The following is a 20,660-nucleotide window of genomic DNA, read 5'->3' as shown; positions in this document are numbered from 1 at the left end:
TCTTTCTACTGTCAACTGTCTGGTTACTAACATTCGTTAAAATATCTTCTTTTGTCTTCGACAGTAGAAAGAAACAGATTTGGAACAATTTGAGGGTTAGTAGATGACAAATTGTATTTCTGTGTGGACTATCTCTTTAAGTGCATTAACAATAAATGTCAAACATTGGTCTGCTAACTAATGCAAACACATACATTAGGGGTGTGTGTCGGATGACCTGAAATAAATCAGATCTTAGATGGTCACCCGCTTGTTTGGATGTGCCGAGACGGATCACAAACACACAAAGCGCACCACCTGTGTGTCCCTCTGTTCCATGCATGTGTGCGTGCTGGAGCATGCCAGAAACAGGACCTCCATTAATTAACCCACCTGCTGCTAGCTTAGCACACTTGCAGAGTGGAGAGGCAGTATAAATACTCTGTTAGTTAGGTCATTATCGTCTCCTTGCTTTACCTCTCCAACACGTGGACAAAAAATAAATAAATGACAAAATCTCATTTAAAAGTGTGGCTACATTAATCACAGCCCTATATCAAAGTGTGATAATCACCTGAATTCTCTATTAAAGTAAAACTGCCAAACCCAGGGGAAATCTCACCTCTCTCTTTAATTGTTTTGAGTCTGTTAAAGGCTTTTTAATCTAAGATTAATTTATGCAATTTTAAATAACTCTACATATGATTAATAAGCTTGAAAATTAAAAGGAGTCCAAAGCAATTATAACAAGTGGTTGGTCATCACCTCATTAGAATGTGTTGGAGAACAGCGACAGCTCGGCGTAATGCGTGTCATTGTGTGTGTGTGTGTGTGTGTGTGCGCGTGCGTGAGGCTGATATTGAAGCCGAGACAAAACGAGAGAGAGAGAGAGAGAGAGAGATAGAGAGAGAGAGAGAGAGAGAGAGAGAGAGAGAGAGAGAGAGAGAGAGAGAGAGAGAGAGAGAGAGAGAGGGAGACAGTGTAAGGAAGGTGAAGAAGTCAGAGTAATAACTAGGTCTTTTCAGATTTGCATACTAACGACCTGCTCCCACTGGATACAGGACGATGTATATGACGATGTTAAGATTTCATAAATGCTGATCTTTTAATTCAGCAGTCACCATGGGACAGACCATCTATCTGGATTAAAAAGCTGCAGGGTAGGTCTTATTCACTTATAGTTCAACTAATGGCCCGTTTCCACCGAGCGGTACAGTACGGTTCGGTTCAGTACAGTACAGTACAGTACGATTCGGGACCATAAACCCTGATCTGGCTTGCGTTTCCACCACCAACAGCACCCATATGATAGGCATGGCGTAGCGATCAAAGTCATTCTCATGCGAAGAAGAAAGTGACACAGTAAACAACAATGGAAGACGTACAGCAGATCTTGTTCTTGCATCTCAGAATGTGGCTGTTTACAAAGACATGCTTTGTTTAAGCCAAGACTGCAAGGAGAAAAACAGCATTCTCTGTCAACTAATCCACATCTAGCTCCACCCTTTGGTACCAGACTACTATGCTAGGTACCCCAATGGAGGGGTGCCATGAAAGTGGTACAGTACGGTTTGGAATTAGGGTACCATTCTCAACTTCTGATAATGGAAACGGCAAAAATTGCGTACCTTACGGAACTATACTGAGCCGTACCACTCACTGGAATTTAACGAGCCATTTAACGTGAGATGGGAGTGTTGGCTACCAACACCTATGAAACACAAACACATTAACAACACCCAAACATTTGTGTTTCAAACTCAGTGTTTTCTGAACACTGAATACATAATGTTTCTTATGGCTGGGAACCCAAAAACATGTTCTTATTCTGAGCTAACACTGATTCTAGAACAAATTACTCTTACGTTCTGGGTCTTTCTAGTGAATCAAAGAAATATGGACTTAAAAGTATTTAAAGATACACTATTGTCTGGGGTCAGACCAGATATAACTTTCTATTCATCAAACAATTCATCATGATTTCCACAGCTGTTGATAATAATAAGAAATGTTTCTTAAGAAGTAAAATCAGCATATTAGAATGATTTCTGAAGGATCATGTAAGAATGAATTCAGCTTTGCCATCACATAAATGTAAATACTTTAAAATATACAAAAATAGAAATTTTTTTTTTAAAGTGTATTACACTCTCACTCTTCCATATATATTTCCATATATTTAATCCTTTTAAAAAACTAAAATAATGATTAATGGAATAGATGAATTCCACGAATCATTAAATGTAACCATTACATTACTGTAAACTGGAATTATTAAGAGGAATGAAAGACAAACCCATATAACTTGGCCTTTGTCAGATGTTAAAAACTGCCCAGAGTTAAACTGAAATCGGTTGAGTCATTCTGATTTTCTGAGCTCTAACATTTGACCAAGTCTTTGTGGCAAAGAGAGTCCGGCAGCTTTGAAGACCCCCCATTATTAAGGGGGTGGGTGAGAAGGAGGGATGACAGACAGACAGTATCAGAGAGCTAAAAGGTAGGATTACCCTCCGGGGAGTTCAAGAAGCTCCTCAGCGTGCTAATGTGTAAACAAGTCATCAGAGCGGTGTCAGAGGGCTTTCAAAGCCTGTTCTCATCCGAATCCCCACGGAACAGGCCACTGGCATTCAGCGAGGCCGTGTCTTTTTAAGAGCCGCTCCCATGGGTCTTAAAACACATGAACACAAGCAATCGCTCCTTAGCTCATCAGCCCACGTAATCAGGAAACGTGGGGGTGGATATAGGAGCGCTGTGACAGATTCTGTGAGTTGGTTGGACTCTTTCAGCTTTTTGTCTCAGGCTGAGGCTGCTGCAGCTGAGCCCCTGGACAGCCCGCAGGGAAAGGGGGGATGGCAAAGGCCAGGAGGGGACAAAAGGTGCTAAAAGGCTGACTGACAATGAGAGAGAAATATGTCAATCACTGCACTGTATCTAACTAAAACTGAAAGCTTTACACGTTACAGACATATGAACAGAAGATAAAAAAGGGGGAAATTCTGGATCTCCAGAATTAAGCAAAAAAATAAAAAATAAAAAAAGTGATTAGTAGAAAAGTTGAATACAGTTATGTTTCTTCAGTTTTTATTTAATAATATATTTTGAAATGTAATTCATTCCTGTGATGTCAAAACTGATTTTTACTCCAGTCTTCAGTGTCACATGATCCTTCAGAAATCAGTCTAAAATAATGATTTTCTTCTCATTAAACACTTCCTTTTGTTATCAGTTGAAAATGAATAGAAAGTTCATAAGAACAGTTATTTGAAATATATTTGAGATCTATTGTAAAATTATAAAAAGGTGACTTGATCCGTATAGCATCCAATTTCTCATCATTCTCAGAAGGATGAGTTAAAGGAACACTCCACCGTTTTTAGAAATAGGGCTTATTCAACTTCTTTCCTACATTTAGATATGTGGGTAAATGCATTTTTGTCTCAGTGCATGCATTGTTTTAGTTTGGCAGGGTCACCGCTAGCTTAGCTTAGCATAATGAATGGAATCCTATGTTGCCAGCTAGCATGTCCTGAGTAAAAGTGACAACCCCCCCCCCCCCCCCCCCCAAAAAAAATTAATTAAATAAAAAATAAAAAAATAAACCCCACCGAATTACTATCTACACACTGTAGACACTTTAATGTGTTGGAACAGCCCCAAAAGACCCGCTTACTCTTTAAACTATTAAAGCAATCTGGTGGAATGCGTTTTCGACTATCTCTGGAAGTGGTTGAAAGTGGACAAGCTCAAAACCCTGTAGACCCTGTTTACACCTGTGTTTAGCGTTGTACACTTGTGATCCGATCAAAACGCATCTTAATACCAGGTGTAAACAGGGCCTCAGTGTGCAGCATCTCTGCATTAGCAGTCAGTTTTCTGTGGACTGCGCTGTCCGTGGTGCTGAGGAAACCCAGCAGATGTGACAGCTTTTAAAAGCTGCTTACTTCTGTGACAGTGTGAGCCGACACACAACCTCAGATTACATCAGCCCAGCCAATGGGGGAGTTTAAGTTGTTCCGAGTGGCACAAAGACAGAATGGAGAAAGGACACTGCCTTTTTTTGTTTTTCAGTTAATAAGCATTAGAGCCTGTGGGCTAAATTTGCAGATACAGATTTAGCCTAGGCTGAAACTCAAAACTCCAGTGAATAAATCATTACGTATTTAATTTAAGTCTAGAAATGAGACAATAATGTTCATAAGTTTCCTTTACGGAAGAGGACACAATGTGTGGAAAAAAAATTATTGCTTTAACTTTATTGCACATGACAATTTCCACGAAAAGGTGGAACTTTAAACATAAAATGAAACATAAAAATGTATAATTGTGTATATGTTTATAAATCATAAGTCATTGATTATAAATTAAATGATATTATATTTATTTTCCAAACAAAAAGTTGTGTTCACTAGGGTGATTCTATATGATTTTGAGTATGTGAATTCTTTGATTTCTAATTTAGAGAGCAAAGAAATGCATCAGAAATCTCACTGATCAGACGTTTTTAACATTCAAAGCTTGTTACAGTCTTTAATTAACCTCTGGCTGACAATCTCAACAAACTCAAAAAATCAACAAGATTTTGCTCCTCATGATCCCTTTTATATAAACTGATTGAAGAAGACTAAACGAAGTGCTTACATTTCCAAGAATATTAAAATATATACATGTTTTTTAAAGATGTTGAAACACATTTAAAACATTTAAAAGGGTTTAATATCACAATGCTCAAGCACCGTTTTACCCTTCCTCAACTGAATCCACGGCAGAGGTGTCAAAGGTTACACAACACTTACAAAATTCAAATTAATAGTCTGACGGTCATAGAACTTACTTGCATGGTGTAGATTTGTGGAGTATGGAAAACAGGATAGAAGTTTTCAAACAAAAACCAGAAGAAACAAAAAGGTCAAGGTCTTATACAAACCCCTACACAGAGTCCCAACAAAAGCCTTCCTACCATCAAATACACCCATTCACTTACTCTGCCCATTGAATAATTGGCATTTCATCTTATAATCCTATTGAAGGCTTATTTGGACTGGGGGGGGGGGGGGGTGTAAAAGCGATGGAAAAAAAAAAAACTCACCATAAGGTTGTTTGGAGCTGGTCTTTCTTTGGGTTGCTTCCTCATACTGTGGGAACAAAAGGAGAAGAGGTAATTATAAATGTGATGCATATAGCAATTAATCTTCCACTGTTAATTCAAAAGGATGAAGCAAAAGAAGCATGTCACAACCCCTTGAGAATAAATAGAAATGTGTTTGAGGAGGACAAACCTTGAGTCGTTCGTGTTCATGAGTTAAAGCTTCAGTGATATTGGTTATGTGTTTTGCATGATGACATACAAATGATTCACACTAATAATAAATGTTTTAAATCAAAACTGGAATATTTAATGTATTCAAAACATGAATCTTGAAAGCAGTCTGAAGCAGTCTTTAAGTTCATAACATAGACTTTTAAAGGATTGATATAATATGTATTTTATAATTTACTAAAGATAATCTTTTGCTGCTGTGCTGTTAAGATTTTTATGTAGAAGTTGTCTCTGCATAGACACAGCCAGACACAGCAAACCCAGGGTTTCCCACTCTTTAACACCAGATTAAAGACTCTTCAAGTACCTGCTTTTTCATCAAGCACCCCCTTTAATCATGCGCCAGAATACATGGGGTACATAAAGGCCTATAATATGGCCAATATATGTATTATAATAATAAATTAAGCATAACATTTAATGTGTGAACATATTTTCTTTAAGCTCAATGCAGATGCTTACAATTCATCAAGATTTTTGGGGGGGTCATTTTGTTGTGGAATAACCTAAAACAACAAATTTTACTTTGAAATCAGAACCCACTGACCCACTGCACCTCTGACTTTGCACAGTTGTTCCTGTCAAAAAAGTTGACATTTTGTATCAGTGCATGTGCTGTGTTGTTTGAGTAATTTTGATGTGTCTGGAAAGAACAGCGTCAATTCGATTGGATCAGAGTACTGTCAAATACTGTCAATTTATTTTGGAGCACTCAACAACACCATTAGATCAAAGAGCTCGGCCAATGCTTTGGCAAGGTCACATTTATTTTTAACCATACAATAAAACTAAAGGTCAATAAATAAATAAAAAACAAAGGTACAGTAAAAAGTGCACAAATCTGTGTTTTGTTAGGCCAGTATTTGTGGCAGTCGAGAAATCATGCTGTGAAATGGGCAGGTAGCATTTGTTTATGTTAAAGGCAACGAAATGCTGAAGAGAGTTTGCAGTTATATTTTACTCTATACTCTATAAAGCGGTCTTCTCATACTTACACCTCAAAAAGTGTTTTTTTTTTTTTGCATTGTTAAGGGGTCAGTGTATTTTGTAATTGTCCCATTATAAAACTTTAACGGCCAATTTAAAAATGTTATAATAAAATGTGCTAATTCACAACATTAAAACATCCTTTATTAAATCCCTTTGTTGAATTTAACACATCTTTACGAATGGTGTTGAATGCTGAATGTATTCATTCGGTTCTAATAGCGCTTAATGCGAGCAATGTCGTACGCACAGATCACAGAATCAGTATTTATTGTTGTTATTTTCACGTGAAATGTAATAATAACACGTAATAATTATGTAGTCATGTCAGAGAACAATTTCTTAGCATATATATATATATATATATATATATATATATATATATATATATATATATATATATATATATATATATATATATATATATATATATATATATATATATATATATATATATATATATATATATATATATATATATATGTATGTATGTATATGTTAATTAATACCAGTAATATCAATGTTGCTTTTTAATATATGAGTTGAGGCACCAATAAGGATTTCGCCTAGGGCATCAGAATGGCTAGAAACGGCTCTGATGGCAAGTCTACCGAACTGTCCATGAACCTGCAAAGAAAACTTTCACCCTCTTCATTCTACTATTTCACAATCCATTTTACATTATCATCATGGTCTGTCTGTATCAGGGTTATCATCATGAATTAAAACTAGTTCTAAAAGCATTTTTAAAAAAAAAGTAATATCATAACTGAAATGAACTTAAACTTGTTTTATTATAACTATAGTTCCCAAGGTAAAATTACTAAACCAAAATAAACTAAAACTATAGAATATTATATATACAGCTCTGGGAAAAATTAAGAGACCACTTAACATTGAAAAATCAATGTTAAGTGGTCTCAACAGTAACACTTTAGTATGGGGAACACATTCACTATTAATCACGACTTTTGCCTCAATAAACTTCTAATTTACTGCTTATTAATAATTAGTAAGCTAGTTGTTGTTGCATTTAAGTTTAGGTACTGGGTAGGATTGAGGGATGTAGAATAAGGTCATGCAGAATAAGACATTAATATGTGCTTAAGTACTATTAATTCTATTAATATGCATGCTAATAAACAAATAACGAGAATTGAACTTGGTCTGTATTAGACTCATTTCATTACGCCTGCCACATGCAACTGATTTATGTCCAAAAATGTGAAGCGGAACACCAGATGATCTTTAAAATTCAATCAGAATGCCAAAAGAAAAGGTTTAGGTTTTCCATCTGACAGAGTATTCAAGCAGCTTTCGGTTCTCTCATTGAACTACTCTCATATTCACTCCTTGGGACTTTGTAAATAATCGTATCTCCTCCTTTCTCTATATTATGTCACTGTGACTGTGCAGGCCAAGTTTCTGTTCACTGAATCAGTGTTAAAGCTGTGCAATTCTTGCCAAATTGAGAATCACTGTTTGTTGGTAAAATAGAGGTTAAAATACTCCCATGATTCTGAATAGACAACTAAACAAAATAAATGTAATTCACAAGTCATGACAAAATGTCTATTTAATATAATTATTTTTTAAATGAATAATTCAATGACTCCCTCATAAAGACTTCAATTGTTTAAATACTGGAGCATCAAGTTACTTTCAAAAGAGGATTTACTCTCTTTTAATCGCTTCCCTAGACATCATTGTTCATATCCGAACTATAAACATTTATCCCCGTTCTTCTGTGATCATTTGATTGTAACAGAAATAATGATACTGCGTGGTTGAAAGACTGTTTGTGAAGCGGTTTCATACCTAAACGTGAAAACTGCTCTCTCTGGCTCAGAGGCAGCGCCAGCACAGCTTCGAATGTTCTGTTGTGATCACAGTCTATACTTGTCAAAGGTTTAATAGACAGAATCAAATCCTTGTCATTTAGGAATAAGATCGCGTGGGTGTTTTAATCGAGATCGCGATCTTTGAACATTTATTCTCGCAGCTCTAATAAGCGTGATTAACGTGCAAAACAAATCACATTCATGCATTTGAATTTCTGATACCAGAAATCTAAGAATAAGAGAATAGCTTAGTAGTTTATTGTCAATATCCTTTTTTAGACTGAGGAGAATGTTTAGATTTCTAACAGAGTTTACAGCATTTTATTTATATTATCAACTTAAAATAAAACAATTTTTTTTCAACAAATGCCTTCTATAAAAGCTACTAGATCTTGCATCCAGTATACCTTCTACATCATATTTATTCTCTCATCCTCTGTATCATTGTACTGTTGAGGTTAATATAACTGCATCACAAAGTGATAAAGGGAGAGGTAAGTAATTATCAATTCTCCTTGGCACAGATCACACCTATGTGCAAGTAAATTAGTCAAGCTGACCCAGAAAAGAAATGGGAGGGATTATAGGGACAGCGCAGCCTACAGAGGGGCCCATTTGGATCATGATGAATGACACACACTCAAAGCAGGCTAATAATAGAAAAGGATGTTGGAAGAGCAGTGGCAGGCAGGGGTGGCGCTAGTGAGCCTGGTGACCTGTTTGTGTAAATAAAGTGTGTTGCAGGTAAACATCAGCTGCTAAACAAATCCCAAAACATCTGGCTTCACCCACCATGCCCACAGGCACAGAGCCCCAGAGAAACCATAAAAGAGGTTGGTGGGGAATTCTGGTTTCTTGGGGCATGACCTGTAAAGGGCAGATTTGAGTGTGGATGTGTTTGTGCAAGCAAGGTCAGCAGACCAGGGACAGATGTTGTATAAATATTTACTGTTGTGTATAGCTGGTCTAACTGCTGTGCCGTCTGGTGTGTAGACACAGTAAAGCCTATTGTGTTTTCGGTCACTTCATGCTCGGTAAGATTTTTTAAATGTTTCTGAAAGAAACCAAATGCTGCATTTATTTGATCAAAAATCCGGTTAAAACAATTACATTGTGAAATATAACAATTCTAAAACAAATCAATAAATAAATCGGTTTTGAAGTCATGGTTTGGTACGGGTTTGGTACAGCATTATTTTTATTAAACCGGTTAGCTGGAAAAAAAATTAACACGTCTGTCCTTTGTCTGTCCTTAAATTAATTCCATTATAACAAAATGTTTCTTAAAGATAATGCTGTAAACTATATAGGGAGCCCTTGCACATTAATTGTCTCATCTAGATGCCAGTGAACAGTCACGTCACATTATAGAGCGTCAAAACCAAATTTATCGTTTGAATTTCGTGATAACATGGACTGAATACTACATATGATCGTGTGGGACTGAAATATGTGCCGCGCTTAAAACACGCCGACTCTAACAGTTATCTGTAAAAGATTTCATTCAGAACGGTTTTGGTACACACTTGCACTGAACCGAAAGCCCTGTACGAATATGTGTACAGTTATACCCCATATATATGTTTTTTTTTTTACTTTAACTACCCTATAGAATATGATCATGCTATCATTCAGTACACCATATAAGTGTAATAAGATGCAAAAAAGAACTCAAATTTTTACTTGCACGCTGTCAGAGAGGTGGCTCTCTAACAAATGCCCGAAACATGCGCACAGAATGCCGCTTCAGTCTGAGCACCGCATTAAGTTCTCTTTCTTGCTTGAACAGACAAAAACACAAAATGATGCCAAAATTCCCATTTTGTCAAGTATCCTCATAAGCACAGTCTTAAATTAATTAAAAAGTGTTAAAGTAATGCAAGTTGTGAAAAAACAGAATGTGTCAGATCCACGCCATGTTTTCGTGGTTCAGGTCAACAGCCTAATAAACAACAGCCGAATAAAGGCTGTGACAACAGTGACAACAGCCTAATAAACCTGCTCCTGCCTGTGATTAACGTTAATCAAAGAAACAAAAGACCAAGAGAAAATCACTTATTGCTATCGACTAATTAACTTTTGAAGCTTTAATAAGGATTCATCTATATTTAATGTATCATTTTTGCAGTAAAGTGTGTGAAGTGTTTGATAACTATCAATTTTCTGCATATATACCTACCTGAGAATCTTAAAGCACTGTTTACAAGGTTACATAGGTCAAAAACAAGGAAAACAATAACTTTTTTCTGCATTTTAGCAAGGCAGGTAAAAATGTGAATTGTCCTGACTAGACCCCACACAAGGCACAGGTTTATGGTTTATGTGTTTTAAAAGAAAAAAAAGAAGCCTATTACATGTTAAAATCAATAGCTTCCGATTATACTGTTATGTTAAATGGCTATAATTAATGGCTAAAAAAATCCATGTCATACAGACATCAGTATTGGTATCAGTGATATTGCCCACATTCATAGTGCTTAGTAAAAAGATGCCATTAAACTAATATTTAAAATATGCTGTCTTTATGTTTATTTCTATATCATGTTGTCGATTAAATGTGAAAGTAAAACAACATTAAAATCATTTAAAAACTTTAATGTTAGGTGCAATTAATTACAGAAAAACGTAAAGGAATGAATTAGTCAATTTTTTAATCGAATGACAGCATTAATGTGTGTGTATGTGTGTATATATATATATATATATATATATATATATATATATATATATATATATATACATACATATACTACATTGTTGAATTTTTATTTTATTATCATTTTAAGTTTGTGTTGTCGTTTATCAAAGCAAATTCATCACAACATGATAAGGATTTGTTTATTTATGAGAGGCACAAGAGAAGAAACATGTTTGGTTCGAAACACTCACCATTGTGTAATGAAGTGGACAAATTTCTCACTGAACTGTCCAACTGGAAGCACGGGAGGATCCTAAAATAAACATATATACACATTGTCAAAATTATCATTTACAAAAACATCCACAACATATAATAAAATATCAATAACATTCATACTTTACAACAAAACATTTTATATATATATATATATATATATATATATATATATATATATATATATATATATATATATATATATATATATATATATATATATATATATAGTTTATAACTTGTAGGCTTTTTGTGGCCTTGACTAGGTTGCAGAAAGGTTACAATGCATAATGAGGTATTCTATGGGCGGACAGTCAAAAGCAGCTGTGTATATTCAATTTTGGAAGCACCTGAACCCCTCTTTTGTTGGACAGTAGAAGATTTCTTATGCACAGAACATGGGAAAAACACACAAACAGACAAAAAGCTGAGAGAGAGAGAGAGAGAGAGAGAGAGAGAGAGAGAGAGAGAGAGAGAGAGAGAGAGAGAGAGAGAGAGAGAGAGAGAGAGAGAGAGAGAGAGAGAGAGAGAGAGAGAGAGAGAGAGAGAGAGAGAGAGAGAGAGAGAGAGAGAGAGAGAGAGACATTGTCATTCATTGGCACTTGAAGCAGAAGGCATACAGTTAAGAACATTTAGTTACAACCTTAACCTTCAAATAGTTAACATGGTAACCAAATTAAAGCAGCCACTTGTAATAGGCAAACATACTGAAACTAAATGAAAAAAGTCACATTCCAGATATCTTTCAGATTGTGTGAATAGGACACTTGCATCAAGGCATGTGTTCAGACACCACTGAGATCAAACTGAGACATTTATTGTAATATATTTATCAGAAAACAGGAGACTTTTTAAATCTAAGACTAGAGAAGAAGAAAAAAGTGGCCTATTTTAGAGATTATTTTTATTCAACCACAAAAATAATTTGAATTAATATGACCTTTAGAAAAGAAAGAACAGATGATATCAACATGTTAAACAAACACAAAAACCTTGTTGTTAAAAACAGAATTAAGATTCAAGGTGTCTGGAAAGGACTGACAAAGTGAAGAAACTGTTTAACAGCCAGTAAAAATTAAATGATACCTTTCCATCACAATAGAAGCTCATGCAGTTTACAAATTAATAATGGAAAACGGAAAGGAATAATCTGATCTGCTGTTTTGGGGGCTCCACAACAAAAACAAAAATGTACTTATCGCAGTAAGGAAAACCTTTTGTCCATTAACAGCCATGATGTCGGATTCAACTCTTATGAACTGTTTTTTTTTAATGACTAATTCAAGAATCAGACTCAGTCATTGATTCATTCAGAGCTGTTACTGAGTTTTTCCACAACTGAACTAGAGTTCTCAGCTATATCTAATTCAAAAGGAATCGTGAATAATTACTCAAAACATAGGTCACATGCTAGAATAATATTTATAATATTTATTACAACTTGAGTGCCAGTATAAAACATGCAAATACAACAGTATTTCTATATAACTGTAAATACAACTGTTGCGGAAAGTATAAAGTGTACAAAACGCTGTCTGTGAAAAGTAGGAAGTGAACTAAATGCATGCTTATTGAGCAAATCTGTAATTAGTCAACTAATACAGTTTGTTTGGCTCTTAAATGTTTCTTTTTAGCAGCCAACATCTCCCTAGTTATTTTATTTGTAATTTTCTAGAGAGCGTGAAACAAACACCTTTTTAAATGAACATAGCCAGAGGTGAACAAGCACAGCTATACATCATTACACAGCCAAGACTCACAGCCCGGAGGCCACAGAGCACATACAGTACACACGTCCCATGCCTGGACCAAAAGCACAGATTCAGAGCGACACGCATAACCAGGCAGATGTAAATACAGCGAGATGCACACGGCCTCACACACGTACACAAACAGATGCACATACACTTACGGACCCACAAACACCTTCATTTGGGGGTCTTTGATGTGGCGGCTGCATGATGAGGATGATGATGATGAAAGCACTGTTATATTATGCAGCTTGCTGCCATTATCCAACACTACAAACAGAGCCAGACCACGGCCCGTCTTCCCTCCACAATACCAGCAGTAAATATACATGTAATTGCCCAGCAGCAATTATCAGGCAAAATTAGATCAGTAATTACAGAGGTGAATTTAAGCCCGAGTCTTATTAGAAGCATCAGGGTTGTTTCAATACGAGAGCAGAGAGGGACAATTAAAGACGGGCAGTTCTGAAATAGACCGCCTCCCGTCCTACAAAGAAGCGCACTACAAATCAGCAAGATGCTGAGCAGAGCTGGACCTGATCGAGAACGTAAACAAGACGACAAAAAAACGTCTCTGGCATGCTTCACCTCATTTAGCCGTTTATTCACCCTTCCCGTGAGCCCCGCAAAACCTTGCGGCTGATTATTTATACTGAGGTCACCATGGAAACCAGCCATACATACTCAAACGCAATGCCCTTCAAACAAGCTAGACTGTCATTATGGCATCCTCTCCAAGTAAAAGTGGTCAGATTACCAGATCAACTACCTGTGACCTTCCTGATTTTCTCCCATTTACTTCATGACACCTCTTTCACACATATAGTGACTTTTCATCATTACTGACGGTAAGCTCGCGTTTAATGGGTCTCAGATCGTACATTCACGCCGCAGAATAATATTTCCCGTTTTTCTAATAGACTGGTCTTTATGTCCTTCTCGGGTGAATATCCTCTTTATTCCGTCTTTTTCTCATATTCTCTCAGGTACAGTTTCTAAATGTTCTCTTTTCTCCTGCTCTTTCAGTCCATCACATTCACTCTGCCTCTTTCTCGGTCTGTGCACTAGATTACTCTTCAAAGTAGGTCCTGGGGAGCACCCGCGACTCCCATCTCAAGCTCCCTCTCACTGTCTCTCCTCCGAAGGTTGTAAATCAGTGGCAGTGAGTAATAAGGCCTTGGTCAGCTGAATGCAGTCGGTAGCAGCGTGGCGGCGCGCTCTCTGGCCTGAGGGAGACGGAGCGAAGGGCACAGCAGAAAATAGTTTGAGTGATGCCTCTGCCGGGTGAGTAATGAACGGTTCGCGCGGGTCAACTCATTACACGAGCGGCCGTTTAATTATTAATTACGTGCAGCAATCTATAGCAGAAAGGACACGTACGGTATGTTTAATGTGTGTTTATGCTTCCCTCTCCTTCATCTCTCTGTGGCGTTCTGTTATTAGCATGTGTCAGTGAGTAGCTCAAGCAGAGAGGAGAGAGGAGAAGGGAGAAGGAAGAGCACCCACCCCCCACTCCCCACACACACAATTAACACAATTACTTATTAATTACTCACATAGTGGTGGAAAGCGCATTTAAATGACAAAGTTACCATGGCCTACAGGCTTTAACTAAATGCTGAGGAGCCCGATGCAAATTTGGAGATTGTTTGAGTGTTGGATGTGGTAAGAGATGACCTCTCCTACTTCCTCAGATCTGTTAATTTAATGATCGAATCAGCAGAGGCTTGCTGAGATACAGCCATTCAGATCATATGTTTCGGTTATCTTGCCATCTTTATTTTACTAGAAAAATGTGTAGGGCTGCTGTTGAGTGAGCAAACAACAAACAAATTCATAATAGCTAGACAGGGAACAACAGTATGGAAAGAATGTGCGGTTGAAACTTTTATCCTCCAAATATTTTAAAACTTGTTTAAAAATGTAATGTTCCTGCCGCAAGACGTGGAAAAAAGTGAGATCAATAAAATATATATTTATAATATAATTTACAAAGAAACATTTCTTATGATTTATAACTGTTCTTATAACTGTTTAAAATTGATGATACATTTTTTTTTGTAGCCTAGAAATATAGAAGCACCCTAACGGCAGCAAATCTAATTTGCTGGGGTTGTCTAGCAACTCTCTGTTGATTGTGGGCAGGAAAAACCAAACACTAGTCAGGCCAATCACATCATGTATAGAGTTGGTGGGCTGGCTTAACATTATGGTTGGTTGTAGTAATATGCTATTGCGTGCAGAGGGAATTTGAAAGACAACCGTTTATCCCGTCTCTGGGATTGAGCTGTCAATGGTGAGTTCCCAGACCAAACATCTTGATGTGGGTCTGGCTTGTCAGGCTAATTTTCTTGAGCACCATACCAGTATATTAGAAGGGTTTCAGGAGGATCATGTGACACTGAAGACTGGACAAATGGTGAAATTCTGCTTTACCATCACAGGAACTTATTACATTTCAAAATCTATTCAAATAGAAAACATTTTACATTGTAATAATATTTTGCAATAAAACAGTTTAATAACCATTTAAATAAAACTGTGGTTTTAATTCACATTATATGTAGATTATTGTGAAGAGTAATGAGATAAATTTTAAATAATTGCAAAAAAGCTTAATTGGTCAAAAACTTAAAAACACAAAAACCCACATTTCACTGTTTGGCCCCGGAATAAAATAACCAGCTAACATAATTTCACTAATCATTAGCACATGGAAAGTGTGAACAAGTACCAGTTAAGTAGAATTACTCTAGAATTCTGATTGGATTTTAAGAGAAGGCTAATTGCTATAAAAGGAGGCTTCCAATCTTTGTGTTCTTGAATTAGCAATGGTTACCTCCAAAGAAAGATGTGTAGCCATCATCGCTTTGCATCAAAGTGGCCTCACATGCAAGGAAATTGCTGTAAAGAATATTGTACCTGAAAGAACTGGATACTGGATCATCAAGATCTTCAAGGAGAGTTTCAACTGCAGTGAAGAAGGCTTCAGGACGTCCCATTTGGTCCAGCAAGCGCCAAGACTGTCTCCTCATGAGGGCTTTAAAATCGTGTCACCACCAATGCAGAGCTTGCTCAGTATTGGCAGCAGATGAGTGAGAGAGAATCAGCTCGCACAGTGAGGCCAAGACTTTTGGACAACATCAAGAAGTTGTAGTGTCAAGATGAGAAGCAAAAAAGCCACTTCTCTTCAAGAAAACATCAAGGACAGACTGAAATTCTGCAGAAAGTACAAGGATTGGATAGCAGAAGACAGGTGCAAAGTTATTTTCTCTGATGAAGCCTCCTTCTGATTGTTTGGAACATCTGGAAAATCGATCGTTTGGAGAAGAAACGGTGAACACCTTAAGGGAGGAACTACTCTGAACTACACACATACACAAAAAATCCAAAGACAGAATGAGTGTCCTGTTCTGTGCCAACAGTGAAGCATCCTATACCATCCAAGGGAGTGGGCTCACAATTCTACCCAAAAGCACTTCTATGAATAAAGAACGGAATCCAAATGCACTGCAAAATCAACTTCACCCAACAACCCAGGAGCAATTTAGTGATGATTTTCCAGCACGATGGAGCACCACGTCACAAGGAACGAGTGATAATAAAGTAGCTCGGAGATCATTTAATTGAAAATTTGGATCTGTGGCCAGGCAAATCCCTGGATCTTAATCCCACAGAGAGCCTGGGGTCAAACCTAAAAAAGAGTGGACAAGCAGAAGCCAACAAATTATGATCAACTCTCAGCACTAATAGGGCAAGAATGGATCGCCAAATCAGTCAGGACTTGGCTCAGAAGCTGATATCCAGCATTCTAGAGCGGATCGCAGAGGTTATGAAGAAGAAGGGTCAACTCTGTAAATATATTGATTCTTTGAATATGTTGAATGTTTTTCATTGTTTTCCATTGGGTTTTTTTTGTGTGGATAAAATAATTTACAATTACTGAAGCAGCAAACTTTGCAAAAAACAACATTTATTCAAGTAAAAATGTGAAGAACTGCTAGCCTGACTGGGTGAAACACTGGATACAATTCCACATACATGCCACAGAGAAGTGAGTTTAACACAGAGCTGTATCTATTTCAAGGAATATCCGGGTTTAACTGACCCTGACCCAACTCCTCAGAGAGATGAGGGTGAGAAAATGTGTCAGGGTTTAGCTGGGTGTATTTTAGCGCCTAACGGATGTCAAGGTTAATGCAACAACTCTGTGGTCCATAACCCTCAGTTGTCCAGAGCCCTGTCATGCTACATTAAACCAGAAAACTGTGTGTGTGTGTGTGTGTGTGTGTGTGTGTGTGTGTGTGTGTGTGTGTGTGTGTGTGTGTGTGTGTTTACACAAGTGTTTTACACAAGAGAGATTGAGAAGTAAAGAGAGAGAAAAATACAAAGAAGTTTTTTAAAAATGTTGAGCTGCAAACAGGCCGACAAACAAACACTTTATACAAATAAGAAAACAAACGAAACAATTTATAATTTAGCCATTTATTTGTTAAGCTATGACTATTTTACGGTCAAGTTTAGCCGAAAATTCCCACATTTGGAGTTAAGCCGATTGTTCTGTTAAAGGCCTTGACATCAGCACGGCCGAGCTCTCGTCGGCTTTAGCTCTTCAGAGCTCAAACCCTGAGCAGAGCTGATAATGCACTTCGCTTCATTAGGAAACAAAATATCAGCTTTCCACCCCATTAGGGACGGTTTCGTACATGGGACACAGACTCACCTCATCAACAATGCACTGCAATAACTGAAGAGGCTGTGATAGAGGGGGGTAGGAGAAAAAGAGATTAGACCCCATACAACGTCCTTACAGTGCAAAGGAAATAAAATCATTAATGCAATAAAACAGGTAGCAATACAGCTTAATCAAATGCACTCTGACTCGGGAAAAGCCATTTGATCTGTAATGTTTTCTTATTTCTAATGGCACCTAATCTGAATACAGGCTGTTAAGACAGAGCGTATTATTATCTGGTATTAACTTCAGAGGGAGGCAACCAAGCGAAGTGAGGAGAAAACTGCAAGGGGTTGCGAGAGGAGCCACCTACATCTCCGAAAATACATGAAAAACACTTACCATTAAGGAGCCCTGGTTCTTTTGAATCTGTATGGAGAGAAACATAATAGAGAAAAGGATTTAGGTGTGAAAGCAAGCTACATGCAATTAGCATGTTACAATCACAAGCACTGCACCAGAACATGTTTATGATCACAGGCGGAAGATTAATAAAACCCTGATGGTAATATATGGGCATGATGTGTTAACATCGTTTACATAATGAAAACACGGTCACAAAAAGTCTGATCCTCAATTAGGACAAGCTTCGCTTAGCCTTTTTTTACTATTAATGTTATTTTCCTGCATTTTATTCACTTCCAGGTTTGTATGTTATTGCAATAGGCATTATTTTATATACATTTTCACATATAATCATGATTATAAAACGCAATACATAGTGTTTCTGTTGGAAAGGGGAGACCCAGTGAAAGGTTAAAAAATCTCCAGGAATAGATAGAGATAGAGAACGGTTTCACATATTTTGTTGTTTCAAATTAAATGCTATTTTTTTTTACCTGGTCGCATGAGGCCAACACTTCCCTCATGCAATCTGGTCTAAACTTTCTGCCTGGACCGCATAATTTAAGCTAACAGCTAACAATGTGAAGCCACTCTGATGACACATTAAGCAAGTCATTGATTATCTTTCTCAATTAAACACGGCCCAGCTCTCTTTAAATACCTGGAGACGTTGGACCTTTAATGTAGGAACTAAATAACACACAGCATTGGCTGAAACTGCAAAGCATGGCAATCACCGGACCGGACTATTAAAGGCATAAATATTTGTTTGTTTTGTGCTGTTTTCCAATTACACCACTGGAGTAATGCCTAAATGTGATCTCCACTAAACAATCAACACGACTTTAAACACATCAGCTCGGCTCCTTTTTTTAAATGTTAAAGTGCTACAATTCCTAAACGGAAACTAAACGCAAAGTAATTTAAATGCTTATTTAAGTAGGTTAAAAGAAAATAACATTTGTGTCTTTCTATTTTGAAATGTCATGTTTAATGGAGTGTTACTTCTTGTCTCTTTGTAAATATTTGTGAAATTTTCTGGCGGTTTCGGTGTGAAAATTCAAAGTATAAAAAAAGTCAGTGTATAGATAACAAAAACAAAAAAATAATGCTGATAGAGGTTGTCCAAACAATAATAGTAAGGAAAAATATACAAACAAACCAGCTTGTGATATTTAGTAATGACTCTGCGATGCTTCTCTGCTTGTATCACGCCACTTGTCTGTGTTTGCAATGTCCTAGGCAAAAGTATGTGCAGAGTTGTGTGATTTTGCCTAAAAAAAGGAGCAGCCAATATTTTCTTTCACTTCAGGAACGCTCACAATGAGGTTTCATCAGTGATCATGTGGCGGAAAATGAAAAACCTGGAGTGGAGCTGGAGCAGAATGACTACACAACATTTAGGCCTTGTTTTTTCTGAACTGCAAGTTACTCAATATTAACTTCTTGTTTACAGAACTGTGTTGTATAAAGGTTATACTAAATATGGCCACGGCTGTGATTACCGGTACCTTTAGCCTCAACAGCTTGTTGTACAACAACACTCTTGCTAGGGTGATATTCCTTAAATATAGCATTAAAGCTTTAGGAGAGCAAAATCATACAGTATATATTCAGATGAATACGGGGCTTAAAATGAGCTCAAACCAAAACAGCCGGAAAACAGAAAAGGCAACAACAAATCAATCAGGAGGAGAAGCGCTGGAGGCTGTATACACACGCCAGCCAGTCTGCAGTCTTCAAAGATTTTCCGAGCGAGCCATCGGGAGACGCCATTAACTCCTGACAAAGAATGCAAATTAATCCCAACATGGGGTGAGACGAAATTAAAGAGCCTTTTATAATCAATGACAAGATAACACATAGAAAACACACACACCCTTGCAATCATGCATGCACTCACACACAAAACAGTGGCGGTTTTGTGGCTCTGAGTGCGGGTCGAGCCGCAGAAGTTGATGCAGAAATACAGAGGGCATCTCTCGAGATCTCGCCACACAATGGACAATGACTCTGCGAGCGTGTATGTGTGAGAGAGAGAGAGAACAGACAGATGCCTGGGCTGATGTGAGTGACAGGCCAGGCCTGAGGTAGCGTGTGTGCTGGCTGGGTGGCGTGTGCAAGCGCGTGTGTGTGCGATGCCTGCAGGTGAAGAGTCTGCAGCACCATATGGAGCTGTGAAAATTAACATCAAGAGCAAAAACGCTCTAGCAGTGGGAGGTTTAGCTCTCCCTTTCTTTCTTGACTAATCCCCCCTCCCTCTTTCTCCTTCATGCTTCTCTCTCTCTTTCTCTCTCCATTTTCATTCCAAACGAATTCTAAAATGCAGGAACAGGGAAAAGGGAGAGTAAGAAAGATTAAAGGAGGAAGTAATGAATTAATGGGGTGTGTATACATGAAATGCTTCAGTATAATGCCTCTGGCTCTACGGGCCAAGAACAAAAGTTTTGCCATTCATTGGTTTCAACAGCCATCACTTTATCTGATAATGATATATGATGATGCACTCGGAGGAGAACCACAGACCTGAATGGGTTTCACACATTCTCATATCTCTGTCTACGAGTGTTTTTGTTTTTGTTTTGATGGGTTAGGTAGAGGCCAACGTCTAAAAGACATATTTCGGATGAAAAATACTATACAATATTTACCATCAAAAGATCCAATCATGGTTCCAGACACTACGTGTGTATAAAGTGTTTGGGTGTACATGTGAATACATTAGTTTATGTAATAATACTCAGTGGATTAACATGATAATGGCCCTGTTAATAGATAATGCTGGAGAGCA

The 20,660-nt window shown here is 37.3% G+C and overlaps 1 protein-coding gene across 2 annotated transcripts in view; it reads right to left on the bottom strand.

The window, feature by feature from the left end:
- Nucleotides 1-20,660, bottom strand: part of map2k5 (mitogen-activated protein kinase kinase 5) — a 73,880-nt gene that overhangs the window by 4,859 nt on the left and 48,361 nt on the right. For both annotated transcript variants that reach the window (XM_067440462.1, XM_067440472.1), the window contains exons 18-21: nucleotides 17,867-17,893; nucleotides 17,513-17,545; nucleotides 11,014-11,075; nucleotides 5,066-5,111 (exon numbers count right to left, since the gene is read on the bottom strand). In XM_067440462.1, the coding sequence (XP_067296563.1) occupies nucleotides 5,066-5,111; nucleotides 11,014-11,075; nucleotides 17,513-17,545; nucleotides 17,867-17,893 (168 nt within the window). The remainder of the gene's footprint in view (nucleotides 1-5,065; nucleotides 5,112-11,013; nucleotides 11,076-17,512; nucleotides 17,546-17,866; nucleotides 17,894-20,660) is intronic.

This window comes from Pseudorasbora parva, chromosome 1 (assembly GCF_024679245.1).
Source record: "Pseudorasbora parva isolate DD20220531a chromosome 1, ASM2467924v1, whole genome shotgun sequence".
Classification (NCBI taxonomy): Eukaryota; Metazoa; Chordata; class Actinopteri; order Cypriniformes; family Gobionidae; genus Pseudorasbora; species Pseudorasbora parva.
The sequence above is the reverse complement of the archived record's forward strand: the minus strand, read 5'-3'. Positions and strand labels throughout refer to the sequence as shown.